Source organism: Bombus affinis, unplaced genomic scaffold, assembly GCF_024516045.1.
Source record: "Bombus affinis isolate iyBomAffi1 unplaced genomic scaffold, iyBomAffi1.2 ctg00000214.1, whole genome shotgun sequence".
NCBI classification, from domain to species: Eukaryota; Metazoa; Arthropoda; class Insecta; order Hymenoptera; family Apidae; genus Bombus; species Bombus affinis.
Window position 1 is genome coordinate 1 of NW_026108918.1, and position 14,221 is coordinate 14,221.

At 37.0% G+C, this 14,221-nt stretch overlaps 1 protein-coding gene and 2 long non-coding RNA genes across 6 annotated transcripts; 1 reads left to right on the forward strand and 2 right to left on the reverse strand.

Annotated features, from left to right (window-relative positions):
* Positions 1-4,574: 4,574 nt before the first annotated feature.
* Positions 4,575-6,184, reverse strand: LOC126927762 (uncharacterized). The gene is made up of 3 exons (XR_007715854.1): positions 5,752-6,184; positions 5,115-5,643; positions 4,575-5,000 (listed from the first exon to the last, which is right to left on the reverse strand). It is a non-coding gene; the product is annotated as an uncharacterized LOC126927762 (long non-coding RNA).
* A 693-nt stretch (positions 6,185-6,877) lies between these two features.
* On the forward strand, positions 6,878-11,691 carry LOC126927774 (uncharacterized). Of its 3 annotated transcripts, XR_007715869.1 has the most exons (4): positions 6,878-6,999; positions 7,216-7,575; positions 7,630-7,782; positions 10,026-11,691. It is a non-coding gene; the product is annotated as an uncharacterized LOC126927774 (long non-coding RNA). The 3 variants fall into 3 exon arrangements; XR_007715870.1 differs by lacking the exon at positions 7,630-7,782; XR_007715868.1 differs by lacking the exon at positions 10,026-11,691 and having other exon boundaries at positions 7,630-9,311.
* LOC126927763 (katanin p60 ATPase-containing subunit A-like 2) lies at positions 11,133-13,995 on the reverse strand. 2 transcript variants are annotated; one of them, XM_050743793.1, is made up of 7 exons: positions 13,747-13,995; positions 13,158-13,358; positions 12,798-13,047; positions 12,446-12,614; positions 12,276-12,388; positions 11,877-12,079; positions 11,133-11,719 (listed from the first exon to the last, which is right to left on the reverse strand). In XM_050743793.1, exons 2-7 carry the CDS (start codon positions 13,241-13,243, stop codon positions 11,335-11,337), a joined length of 1,206 nt encoding a protein of 401 aa, XP_050599750.1. In that variant the 5' UTR covers positions 13,244-13,358; positions 13,747-13,995; the 3' UTR covers positions 11,133-11,334. The 2 variants fall into 2 exon arrangements, with proteins under 2 accessions (XP_050599750.1, XP_050599751.1); XM_050743794.1 differs by lacking the exon at positions 13,747-13,995 and having other exon boundaries at positions 12,798-13,042; positions 13,158-13,317.
* Between the last annotated feature and the right edge of the window lie 226 nt (positions 13,996-14,221).

Below are 14,221 nucleotides of genomic sequence, written 5' to 3' on the forward strand. Positions count from 1 at the left end.
GGTCGGTGGGGTGTGTACCTGCACATTTGACGCAGCGGAAGATATGGTTGCAGTATTTCTGCGTGTGCCCGTATCTTTGGCACCTCTTGCATTGCACTATCTCCTTTTTGATTTGCGGTGGTTCGAATTTTACTATAGCGTTCATTAGGCGACTGATGTTGTAGATTTCCTTATTGTTGGGTTTCTGTTTTAAATCGATAAAAAATAGGGATAACGGTTTTTTCGAGACTCTATGCCTTATGTTGCTGACATTGATGACTTCGTGGCCGAGTTTCGATAGTTCTAGGGCGGCTAGCACCCTTCCCTAACCACCAACATGGAAATTGACCAATTAACAGTAACGCCAATTTCCCTCACTTTCCGAACGAAGGCTTTTTTCCACGAATCCGATGATTTCGGGCCCTTAGGCACACCCATCATAGTTTTCCTCGACAGCGTTACCATGAACAGTTTGCTGGTGAGTGCCGAGGCGTGCAAACGTGTGTCCAGTGCCCTGCGAAGTCCACAAAACAGCACGTGACCATCCAGTTGCTGCTGAGTGCCGAGACGTGTGTCCAGTGCCCTGTGAAATTCACAAAACTCCACGTGACGCTCATCTGTCGAAAGCAAATCCAACAAACCTAGCTAAGGGTTAACAGCCTCTCGACTAGTTCTTTCACACTGAATTAACTAGCTCGATGATGGCTCTATCATTCCAAACAGGCTCTCCGGAGCTAAATTATAACACCGCCGTTTTTCCTCCCCCGTGGCAAGGGGGCAACACATCTATCCTGGTAAACGACCATCACTCGAAAAAACGCAAGCTGGAACCAAGCAAGACAAATGTGAATAAGAGTCAAACTAAACCACCAGCCAGCCAGGTGACCACCTTCAATAGATTCTCAATACTGGAGTCTACGGAAAACTCCATGAATACAACCGAGAAGGTAAATAATCTCCATACTCAAAGAATTCCCCCTCCTCCACCAATATTCATTGACGACGTAATCGACATACAGTCAATGATAAGGACCATTGAAAAAGACATCAGCAAAGAGGACTACAAGTTAAAAATTAACAACAACCACGTGAAAATTCTGCTGACCCACCCAGACGCCTGTAGAAAGTTAACTAAGTTGCTAAAAACGTTAAACGCTAAATTCCACACATATCAGCTCAAAGAAGAAAGACCTTTTCGTGTGGTGCTACGCAACATCCACCACTCAGTCGACCTAGATGAACTAAAGTACAAACTTCAAAATCTTGGCCATGAGGTAACAAACATAAGCAACATTAAACATAGAATCTCAAGATACCCACTATCACTATTCTTCATAAATTTAAAACAAAAAGGGAACAACAAAGAAATTTACAACGTCAACCGGCTGATGAACTCCATAGTTAAGTTCGAACCACCTCTTGTAAAGAAAGAAATAATACAATGTAAAAGGTGCCAAAGGTACGGCCACACGCAGAAATACTGCAACCATAACTTCCGGTGCGTAAAATGTGCAAGTAATCACCCCACTGACCAATACACTAAATCCCCCGAAACCCCCGCTAAGTGCATCCACTGTCAAGGAGAGCATCCTGCGAACTACAAAGGATGCTCAGCATATAAAACACTACATAATATTAAGTATCCAAAACTGAGACCCAAGGACATAACCATACAAGAACCTAGACCCCAAAGCTCACCTCACCATCAGTATCCCACGCGCAGGCAACACAAGGAAACGTAAACAACTCGAAAACCCACAGTGTACACACAGAAAATAGAATTCCCACCCCACAAAACACAAACAACTTCACCAGACTCGAAAAACTTATCGAGAAGCAAACTGAGCAAATTAACAACTTGCTGTCACTACTCACACTCTTCATGGACAAATTCATACGCACAGAAGCAAAATAAAACCAAGACGCATAGCTTTGCGGAACGCCAACGGTCTAGCTCAGCACAAATTTGAACTAGAACTATTCTTAAAACAACAGCAAATCGATGTGATGCTCATATCCGAAACCCACTTCACCGATAAAAACTACCTCAAAATACACGGCTACAACTTCTACCACACCCAACACCCCAGCGGAAAGGCCCACGGCGGCACCGGAATCATAATCGAATCAAACATTAAGCACTACGAACTTCCACCATTCCAGAAAGACTACCTCCAAGCAACAAACGTAGCAATAGAAGACTGTCATGGTACAATCACCACTTCAGCTGTATACTGCCCTCCCAGACACTCCATCGCCAAAGAAGACTTTGACGACTTCCTGGACACCCTGGGCAATAGATTCATAGCTGGAGGAGACTACAACGCCAAACACACCCAATGGGGCAGCAGACTGGTTACAGTAAGAGGCAAAAACCTCCTCAACAGCGTAATAACCAACAACCTCAACTACCTTACCACATACGAACCTACACACTGGCCCACCGACACAAACAAAATACCCGATCTCCTTGATTTCCTCATAACTAAAAATATCTCGTCAAGACACGTCCAAATCAATTCCTCGGCTGATCTCTCCTCTGATCATTCCCCCGTGATAGTAACAGTCAGTTCAACTATCATCGAGAATACACCTAATGGCTCCATACATAACCAACACACCAACTGGCAGCTCTTTAGAGAAGTCTTTACACACACAACTTCAGCCTCAACTTCACTAAAAACCAATGAAGAAATCGAAGCAGCCACGGAATACTTAAACACGAGCATAATAAACGCTATCCGCTTCTCCACACCGGCAAAAACGTCCATCGGCAATCACGAATACCCCCAGTACATATTTAAAAAAATAGCAGAAAAACGTAGACTAAGAAGGATATGGCAGACCCATAGAACACCGGAGGACAAACGCAAACTAAACAACGCAACTAGAAAATTATCCAAAACTATAAAAATCTACAATAATGACCGTTTTCACAAATATCTCGTCAGCTCGTCCCCCACAGCCGACTCCAACTACTCACTATGGAAGGCCTCCAGGAAACTCACGCGCCTCCCACAAATAATACCTCCAATCCGCCGTCCGCAGGGTGGATGGGCGCGTAGCCCTATAGAAAAAGCCAACCTATTTGCCAAACACTTGACTGAAGTATTCCAACCCCATTCCTCCATAGCTGCAGCGGACGTTACCGAATATCTGCACACTCCCTTCCAAATGTCCCCTCCTATTGAACCCTTCACTTCTTCAGAGATCATAGAAGCAATCAGTCGCCTAAACCCCAAGAAAGCAGCAGGTCACGACCTAATAGACAATAAAGCAATCAAGGAACTTCCCATAAAAGGGATTGCACTCATCGCATCAATCTTTAACGCTATCTTCCGCCTTGAATACTTTCCTCAGGCGTGGAAAATCTCACTGATCACCCTCATCCCTAAACCCGGTAAACCAATATATGAAACCAGCTCCTATCGCCCAATCAGTCTTTTACCTACACTGTCTAAACTATTCGAGAGGATGCTCACGAATCGTCTCCTTCCACTCCTAGAAGAATTGAAAACACTCCCAGATCACCAATTCGGCTTCCGAAAACAACACTCAACAGTAGAGCAAATCCACCACATAACCCACATGATCAGCCAAACCCTTGAAAAGAAAAAATACTGCTCAGCGGTATTCCTAGACATCCAACAGGCATTCGACAAAGTATGGCATGAAGGGCTACTCTACAAGCTTAAAAAGATCCTACCCCACCCATACTACACCATCTTAAAATCCTACCTAACCAACAGACAATTCATAGTTAAATGCCTAGGCGCCACTTCCGCAACATTCCCAATAGAATCCGACATACCCCAAGGTAGTGTCCTCGGACCCCTACTGTTCTCCATCTACACTGCCGACTTACCTATATCAAACGAGGTAACAATAGCAACATTTGCCGACGACACAGCACTATTAGCTACCCACGCAGACCCGGCAATTGCCTCATCCACTCTCCAGCGAAGTCTCGACTCCATGGAAAAGTGGTTCGAAAAATGAGGCTTCAAAATAAACGAAAAAAATCCTCTCATGTAACCTTCACGCTCCGAAAACAAACCTGCCCCCAGGTCACCATTAACAACACAATAATCCCAAGCAAGGACTCCGTAAGATACCTGGGCATGACCCTGGACAGGAGGCTAACTTGGAAAAAACATATCTCAGAAAAAACAAAGCAACTAAAGGAAAAACTAAGAAAATTCTATTGGCTCACGGGCCGACGCTCCAAGCTAAACATACAGAACAAAATAACCCTCTACAAGGCCGTAATAAAACCTGTCTGGACCTACGGAATCCAACTATGGGGAACAGCAAGTAATTCCAACATTGAAATACTCCAACGCTTCCAATCGAAAACTCTAAGATCCCTATCAAATGCACCCTGGTATCTTACCAACGAAACAATCCACCGTGACCTCAAGATACCTACAGTCAAAGATGAAATACACAAGGCCAGAAGCAGATATGACACAAGAGTCAACAACCACCACAACCCACTAGTCACCCAACTACTGGACACGACGGACCGATCTACATTTATCATATTTTATATAAAATTAGAAGGGACCTTTAAAAAATTGCATGCAACAACACACTTACAGGTACTCTTGAATTAGTTTTTCTACATGTCTGATTATGTCTTTATATGTGTATGTCAATTCAAATTTATTTTCTTAAAAGTCCCTTAATGAAAAACTAACACTTCATACTAACTTAGAACTTTTGAGTTCTTAGAATATTCTGATTTAGTCACTGGCTGTACCATAAATTCATTTACAGATATTATATTTCCACCAAGAGCTAGGTTTATTATGAGCCTTCCTGCATCATCATCGAATCCTTCTATTTGACCATAATTATTACCTTGTTTTCCAGCTATAATTTTCACAAATGTTCCTTTCTCGATTTTAACTTCTTCCTCTTCTTTTTTGGAATCTGTATTTTTCTTCTGCAATGCTACTTTGTCTGCTCCAAGACCCATACCTTTTGGTCGTAATTCTGGTATGACAGCTGCTACTAATCTGTAATAGTTAGAATAAACGATTGTGAAATAAAAAATGATGTTCTCTGTTTACTTTCCAATAAGTGATGTATTAAACACATATAATTAATTTAATCTAGAATAAAATTCATACTTTTCATTTCAACCAATTCCCTTTCCTGGTTGCCATCCCATTCCCTGTAACATTGCTACACCAAAAGCATCAATAGGAATTTTTTCATAATCTTGTAACGTAGACTGAAGAATAAAAAACAATATTTATAATATGCAAATGTAATACATCTGTGCATTGCACATCAATATGTTGATAACGTACCTGTTCTTTGCCTCTTAATGATTCATCTTCTACTAAAGGTAAAGTTAAATCATTTGTTTTAGTTTCATGTTCATTCTTTGACTTAAGTTCCTCAATGATTTCTTCCGCCGCTTGCTCTTCTAAAGTAACAACTTTATTTTCACTATCTTCAACTGGCTCTTTCTTTATTGATATTATTGGCGATGTTTTTCCATTAGATAGCTTTGATTTTGCCTCGTTAACACTAGCGTCTCCTACCTTTTCCTTATCTGCCTTCGGAAGGAAAATGTCTGCATCTATTTTATTAACAATTCTATCATGCCAGGTTTTTGAACCTAGTAATGGAATAATTAGAGATTCATCTTTTCTTTCTTCCTCATTGAAATAAAAAATTGTTTTCAAATATATATATTCCGCTATTGGTGATTTTTATAGGTTAGGTTGAGGTTATATGTTTCTTGATTATAAATTTTACTTTTTGAACTCACCCTATTACTTTAATACCTTTTTCATTAAGGCATTCAATGTAATCAACTTTCTTTTTTTCTTGTGGAATAGCATTTTTTCTTAATAGATTTCTTAATAGATTTTGCAAAACCGAAGGAAATCTTCTTTCCTTCTTCTGCTGGTTTGTTTGTTATTTTAACACTGACTTATAGATCAATACACATGTATATACTAGACATAAAGATTGATGTCACTTGAAACTATGTACATGAATCTAATATCTTATTATACTTTATTAATCTACTCACAATTACTTGCACATTACTAAAATTTCATTCCGACAATATATCAAGCGCCTGAATAAGTGACATTAAAGTAAACATATATGAGAGAGGAAATAAGAAGAACTGACGCCTATGGTTTTCTATGTTACAGAGCTAGTGCTGCACCATACGGCCAAATGCCGAAAGTGGCTAGGATATCCCAGAGAGAGTAGTGCTGCACCATGCAGTCAAATGCCGAAGGTGGCTTATGCTAGTATATATCTGTCTATACGTTTCAATCAGAAAATCGATATTATGTGTTCATGTGAAAGTTCACATTTCCTTAGGAGCTGTATTTTGATAGATTTAAGCTTCTAATGGAGCATTTTAAACGTATAGAGTATACTATGAAGTAGAGTGCGGATCATTTTATATTCATAGAAAATTTGAATGTATGGAAATGTACCAAATGCTCATGATATGCAAAAATATGCAAAATATTCAAAGTAAACCAATCATCAAAAAGTTTAAAAGGTGAAACAAATTTCTTTAATAACACCTAGATTAATTTTTATTTGTTAACGATCTACATTCTACTACGCTTTTAATTCTACCCTAGTTTATGCACCATAGCGCATGACAGCGCTATTATGTCCTTTACAATTTATTCAAGATCATTCTATTTTCAGATCAGACTCTCTATTTTTCTTTTTGCATCCTGCAAATTACCGTATAGTGATGTAAAACGAAAGCTATTGCTCGTTAAAATTTGACGTACTTTTGTTTTCATGAAAATATGCATATGTTGAATTAAATAAACTAAACTATTGATAATCACATTGAAAGTATATATATTTATATATAACTTAGATTTCACAGATTTGGATTCGATATTGAAGTACTTCTTATGTATTAACGAAGAAGATAAAACATACTAATACAAGCATAATTCAACTGAGCGATTATGATAATGTTAATGCGCATCTCCGAACGTGCAGAGGATAAATGAGCAGGTAAGTTGCTCCCATCACTTTCTCCTTTGTTTCATGCAACTGTAACTCTTAGAATGTAATGTATAAATGTATATAACTATCCTTAACCGCATTGACGAAATGATGATAGACACAATTACTTGTTTGTCAGTTGAAGATCTTTTCTTTCCTCTTACTACATATTTATGTACTCTTAACTTGTCTTTTTAGCAATACTATCGCTCGTTTGTTCTACAGTTTTCAGAATTCTACCTTTTAGCGTTCTACACACGATCGGAGCGTAAATGTGCCCGTAGTCTGCCTGTTCCTATAAGCTACTTTAAACGATCATCTTTGATTGTGTTGGCTCGTAGATCATAGAGGAAGCCATTTACCTATCTTTCGGAACAAGAACTACAGTTAAAAACAGCGACCAATTGAGAACGGTAGTTAAGTCCGCGAGTAGAGGGGTGAGCGTGTTTTAGCGGCGACAACAGCACACGGTATGCAGATACGAAGCCGGGGTAAACCGGCAAGCCGTAGTTCACGGACCGTAGTAAGCGTGGTAACTCTGAACAGTCAACGACATTTGAAAGCCGGCCGCGCTCTGGAATTCAGGTAAATTTACCTCTTTTTCGTCTTAAATTTTCATTGACATTTCTCTGCTTATAGATTATTATACGGTTAGAAATGACATATTTTTGGAGATATCGAGGAATGGTACTTTTAAGTAATTTTGATTTTCATCACTCATAAATTGAACCGAGGAAATTCCATCAATTTATTTACCGGCTGTTAAAAAGTTTTAATGAAATGGGACAAATGGTAATTAGTTGCGAAAATAAGGACAGTTGTGCCAGAGTTACAGTGTTTGCCTTTAATTTCAATTAACTGTACAGCCTGAACGTGGAGATTTTGTTCCTATGTAAATGATGAGATATACGACACACTGGACTGGTTTCTCGATAGTTAACATCTAAATGGTTAAATTAGGGAATGCTTTAACAAAGTTGATTCAAACATTTGATGAAAAACCCATAATTTACCTTTCTTAGAAATAGTCTTATACTCTTACATATCTTTTATACATTTTTCTTATATATAGAAATCTAACATTTATCAAATATGTGACAATTTCTGCTGCAATCAAACATCTTATTTACTCTACGTAATGAAGCTAAGTTTAATTAACTTTCCTCAGTATCTTACATCACCAGTCACGCTCTCGATCCCGCTAGCTAGGCAATAAATCATCAAAAGTCGAGTTACAATTACGTTCTTATCCTACTTCAGAGCCCCTCACCTATCCGTTATCCAATTTCCTCTTCGAAATCCCATCGTGAAACCGACAATTAACTACTGTTCATCAGCATACGTACAGTTGACGGAATCGACATAATGAGACAGCGGAGTTAAATGTTAAAAAGTTTGCATATTTTATAATTTGAATGGCGTAAGGGAAAATAAGATGTTTGATTCGCCTAAGATCGTTTCATCCTGTATGGCACCAACATTTCATAAAATATTATATAACACAATTTGGAAAACAGGGTTGAGAATCATAGTGGTGTAAGTTAGGCCATTGCCAGTTTTCATCAAATAATCTTCTGTGTTTATTACCGTAAAAATAGATTACATCTGTTCAAACCGTGGAAACAGAAATGGTAGAGAATAAAGTTACGACTTAATCGGTTCTGAAACCAAAGGGAAGATATGTTTTAGAGTAAAAATGAATTCAAACATTCGGAATTACGACTTAAACCACTATGACATTGAATTTGTCGTATGAAACCTACGCGTTGGGGAACGTGTTGAGGATGTCCCGAAACGTAGTTACAAATTAAGACAGGTCCGCGAGGCTAACTGTAAAAGAGCGAGCGTAACTGTGCGGAGTCGATGTTAACGGAGAAGATCTTCCTGCCGAAGATTTGTTCCGCTATGTCTAGACGTTCTATCCTTTGTTTCCTCGTTGCATTTTTTTACTTTCATTTTATCGCCACGAACAATGTTGCTCGTCGTGCTCTTAACCGTGCAACAGTCGGACAAAAACCCGTTCTACCTCGTATATAGCGTTCTGTTCGACACGGCCCACGAACTTACGGACAGATTTTTCGCGATTAAAAGAACAAGATAAGACAATTTCACGGTGATCTCATTGTTGTATATGTATACGGAAGTCCCATGGTTGTCGAAGTTTGTGCAGTAATTCTTCTTTCTCTTTCTCTTTTAATTATCGTTTTTTGCAGAAGAATGACCGTGGTGTAGAACATGATTGATGTTGATGGTGTAGTAATGGGCGGTGATGCTTCAAACGTATATAATACACTTGAGTTGTATCAAGCATGTTTTTACAACTTTGAGTCGGTTTTACGTGTTCTCATGTTATTGTAACGATTAAGTTACCATAAATATAGCAGTTTTCCCAATGGATCCACGCGTCGAGAGAAGCCATATCACGTAAAACATACATTTCCGTATAATGTTGTACAAATAACAGTCTAAGAAGAGTAAACACTCTTTATTACGATCATACATGTATATTGAAAATATAGCGATCGTTGCAACGTTATGAAAAATTATTGCAATGAAAAATTTTGACGGTGGATACGTATCGTTAGCAGATGATTCACAAGTTTCGAATCGTCTGACGGTACTGGTGCGTTGAACTTTCAGTGGTTGCGCGCGTACGCGTGTCGAGTCGAATTCTAGTTCGATTTCGCTATGGTAAATGTAATCGAGTGAACAATCGCGCTACCGGGTCTACGCGTATTCCGGAACTCGGCGCATAATGCCGCGGAAACGGGCATTACAGGTCATTCAGAAGTTACGTCTCATAAATTAAAATACATAGAAGAATGGCAATTACATTCTCCTTTTTATTATTTATATTCTATTATTAGAACACGTATCATTTTTCAAAATTTTCCTTGTAATCTACAATTGTTTATGTTATCTTCCTATTGATCATCGACTTTGTCATTTGCATGTCTCATTTTCCTCGTGTTCGGCATTTCAATATCAGGGAACGAATTTGTATCTTCTACATGAAATCATCTCTTTAATTTCAGATAGACGAATATGCGGCTGCTTCTGTTCCAAATATCTCCGTTACTGTGCCTGTTGACGGAAATCGGCGCGGCTGGGATCGGTAAAGCATGGCAGATCCTGCCATACGCGACCGATTCCTGGAATCACCCATCATGGCCACGGCTCGACTCTTCCGCGTTCGAAGTTCGCAGCGTGAGCGGGATTGGTCATCTCAATCCCTTGTTTAATTGTTGATTTTTTTAAATCTTTGTTTATTAATTCCAGATTTTTTACATATTTTTTTTTTACATGATTTTCTTCCAGAATAAACGCTGAATTCTGATTGTAGGGTGGTACAGGCAAAAGTACCGATACGCGACGGTACGACATAGCCATGCATTATTACATTTTTTTTCTTTTTTTTTTTTAAGATTATTATTGTAACTTAAATTTAAGCCGCTGTTACGCTGTGCTTATGTGCGATATTTTAATTTATGTCCTGAAAGCCTGGACGCAAAAACAGGACAGTTCGTTAGCGTAGGAGGGAACTTCTTCGTTAGACTGAACTCTGTTGATTGACTATTGAAAGCGCAAAGCGTAATAAGTTATAGTAATTCTTTTGCACGAGATTAAATAATTCAAGAGCGTTATTTTTTAGTATTGATTATTTATTTTAAACATTGAAATTTACAATAAACATTTAGAATTTACAACAGAATTTGGCTAATAATTCAGTTGTATGAGAAAAATTTCAAGACAATTATCGATACATAATCCGACATCGCATTTTCTGCATTCTCTTATTTTTCTCACAAACAACACATTTTCTTCTCGATAATTAGATGCGACTGTCCTCGAAACAGGTAGACAATTATAACGAGACATTATTGGCATTTGCTTACTGCCGTTACTAAGGAATACATTCATATTTATCTCACATAAATGTAATAGTATTACTTCTACTTGATCGGAAAAATCGACAAACGCGTATATCTGTCCTTAGACCATGCGGAATACTTGCAAAAAACGCATATATGTGTTCTGAGTCTACACCCATAGCTTTCGCCCGGCGCATATACGCGCCCATACATGCGTTAATAAGATAAGAGGAAATAAAAGACAGATTATCGATAAAATACACTAACACATATGTAATACGTGGATATATTACCACTCAGATTACACATATTATATATTATAAGGGAATACGTATACCACGTATACATATATGTAGAACGAACATTTCAAACTTGTTTATAGCGCGTGCGCACACATACATGCACGCACACGAACAATTTTTCGAACGATAATTATATTAATGATATATATTATGATAACCATTTATATTTTTTAAAATATGTTCTTATGGCATACATATTTATTCCGCGCTTTATATCTATCCACATCCGTGACTGTAGGTGACATTGTTTTTAACAATTTTGCTATTATTTCATAATTCTTTAATTCATATTTCAAAGTCGTAACAGATGTTTCTTTTTTTTCAAGTTTTTCCCACATTGGACTTATTTCTAGCAGCCATGCTTGCTTACAAAGCAATTTTATATCCGCGCAAGAATATTTTTCAGTAGATTTTATTATGTGGTTTACAATATCCATATTCTCTAATAACTGGTTGCTAAGGTATAATTTGAACATATCGAGTCGAGTAACTTCATTTGGTAATGATACGTATATTTTCTTTTCGAGGCGTCTGTGTAAAGCTGCATCAATGTCCCTAATAATATATTTACAATAAATATTATTGTTCTGTTATATTAATAATAACGAAGGAATATTCCGAACAACACAATAATTAAGATTAAGATAATGAATAATTATGATATTAAGATATTTTCTACTTAGAAAACATTGAAATAGCGTGATATACATACCAAGGGCAATTAGTTGCAGCCAAAAGAACTACATTAGAATTTTCGTTAGATACTAATCCATCCAATCTAGAAAGAAGTTCTGATCTGAATCTCTTTGCAGGTTCAGACAATGTACAGTTTACTCCTTTATTTGTGCCTATCCAGTCAATCTCGTCGATAAAAATAATTGTAGGCGAATAATTATAGGCAAGTTCAAATAAAACCTGTTCAGTTTAACAAATGTATTTATTATTTATTAAATATTATATTCAAAATTCCTTAAATTCATTGTTTCATCACGAACGTAATATCATTTCGTTTTCCAAACAACTATTCTATTTATATATGAATGACGACAAATAAAAACAAATCTTTTTAAACCTAGAATCTCTTCTTCATAGACAAAGGAAATCAACTTACACGGATATACTTCTCGGAATCGCCTCTCCATTTGCTCACCAATGAGCTGGCCGTTATGTTAAAAAAGGTGCATTGGCATTCTGTTGCGACTGCCTTCGCCAACATCGTCTTCCCTATTTCGTAATTGATTGTAAACATGTACGGGAATGAAAGAAATACGAGTATCTTACCTGTACCAGGTGGTCCGTATAGCAGAATACCTTTCCAGGGAGAAAATGGGCCATTAAAAAAGATAGGGTACTTAAGGGGATACACAATGGCCTCCTTAATAGCAGATTTACATTCCTCTAGGCCTACAATGTTGTCCCAATATACATTTAATTTTGTCAGTATGATTTCCTGCGACAATACAAAGATGAAATGGCGCATAATCTCCGTATTAATTTCCGTAAGTGTTATGTAATTCGTTATTTAAAGCTTTACTGAAATCCCTGCGTCATTGATATACAGTGGATTGTTTATCGATAGGTATTTTATTTTTAAAAAGCTTTACAATACGTATATTAATCGAAAATAACTTACGCATGAAATGTCTTCAGCAATCTTCCGCAATTCCGGATTGTCTATATAAAGCTTCCGAGCCCGTTGCGATATCTTTGATTGCGTGGATTGTTCCATTGAGACGTTAAATAGCTCTTCTGATGAAGCTCCATCGCTTTCATTGGCGAAAATTGGTGTCACTGTCATTGCGAGATTAATATCATCCGTAGCGTCACCCGTCATCTTCTGTTGTACATTCCTCCCTTTCACAGACTCACTTCTCGTTTCTTTGCTAACAGATTTGACACGTTTTACTACTTCTTCGAAGATTGAATGATATTGTAATCGATACGTTGAATACGTTGAGAACGTTGAATAGTGTTAAATAATTTAAATTCTTACACTTTGTTCGCATTTGTCATTTCCCTCGTCTTTATTTCCTTTTCAGTTATTTTCTTGCACAATATAGGATATTTTTGGAATTTCATCTTGTAATAATTTTCATATTCTGTAAGAATAATTTCCAAATCGACGTTGTCGCAGACTCGATATTTCCGAGGTAGACGAGCTTCCCGGATTAATACATCGCTAATGTCTACATATCTAAAAAATATAATTTTTAATTCATTGAACAAATTTTATGCTATGAGTACACACTATACGATAATCATCAATTAACTGTTTTATTTCTAGGTAAGACAGACAAAAAGAATGTACTGTCTATTTATTATTATATAAATCCTCGGCGATAATATTTTGCCTTCTGCTTTTTAATTTCCAATTTTTAAAGTTTGAATTTATATATATTTTCATTTATAACTAGTTAATCTACGTTATCGATTGAGTTATTCTATAACTACTGAGTTACCGATGTCGATTTTCAAATTTTGGTTCCTTCCCCTCTTTCCGCACTAATTTCTATTTCGATTGGTCACCGATATTATTCGAAAAAATTGCAACTAAGAAGATATCTAAATTGCAATGTACTCACCCATTGCGTCCCAAATAATCACATATAAGGTACAATATGTTCCGATTACGTTCCGAAGTACGACTCTCCTCCTAATGCGACATTTATTTTTTTTATTATTAACAATAATTATTAATAATATAAAGATTTTCATGCAATTTTCTGTTACATTGCGAGTTTAATCAATTTGTTACACATAATTTTGTTATCTACCATCTTGATACGTGCAAAGATAAATCTTAATGATATATGATACAGCGTAAATGGTTATAAATAATTAATTATTGACAATAATTATAAGAATTATCGAAAGAAAAAATCATAGATACTATGTGCGAGTGTAAAATATCACAAAAAATGAACAACAATTGTGAAAAACGCAATATGGCAAATCAATGACAAAACACACTCATGACTGTCATGGAAGTTCCAAAGTCTAAAATCTAGAATATTCCTTACCTCTTTTCGCAAATTATAAGATATCTTATTTGTGGTA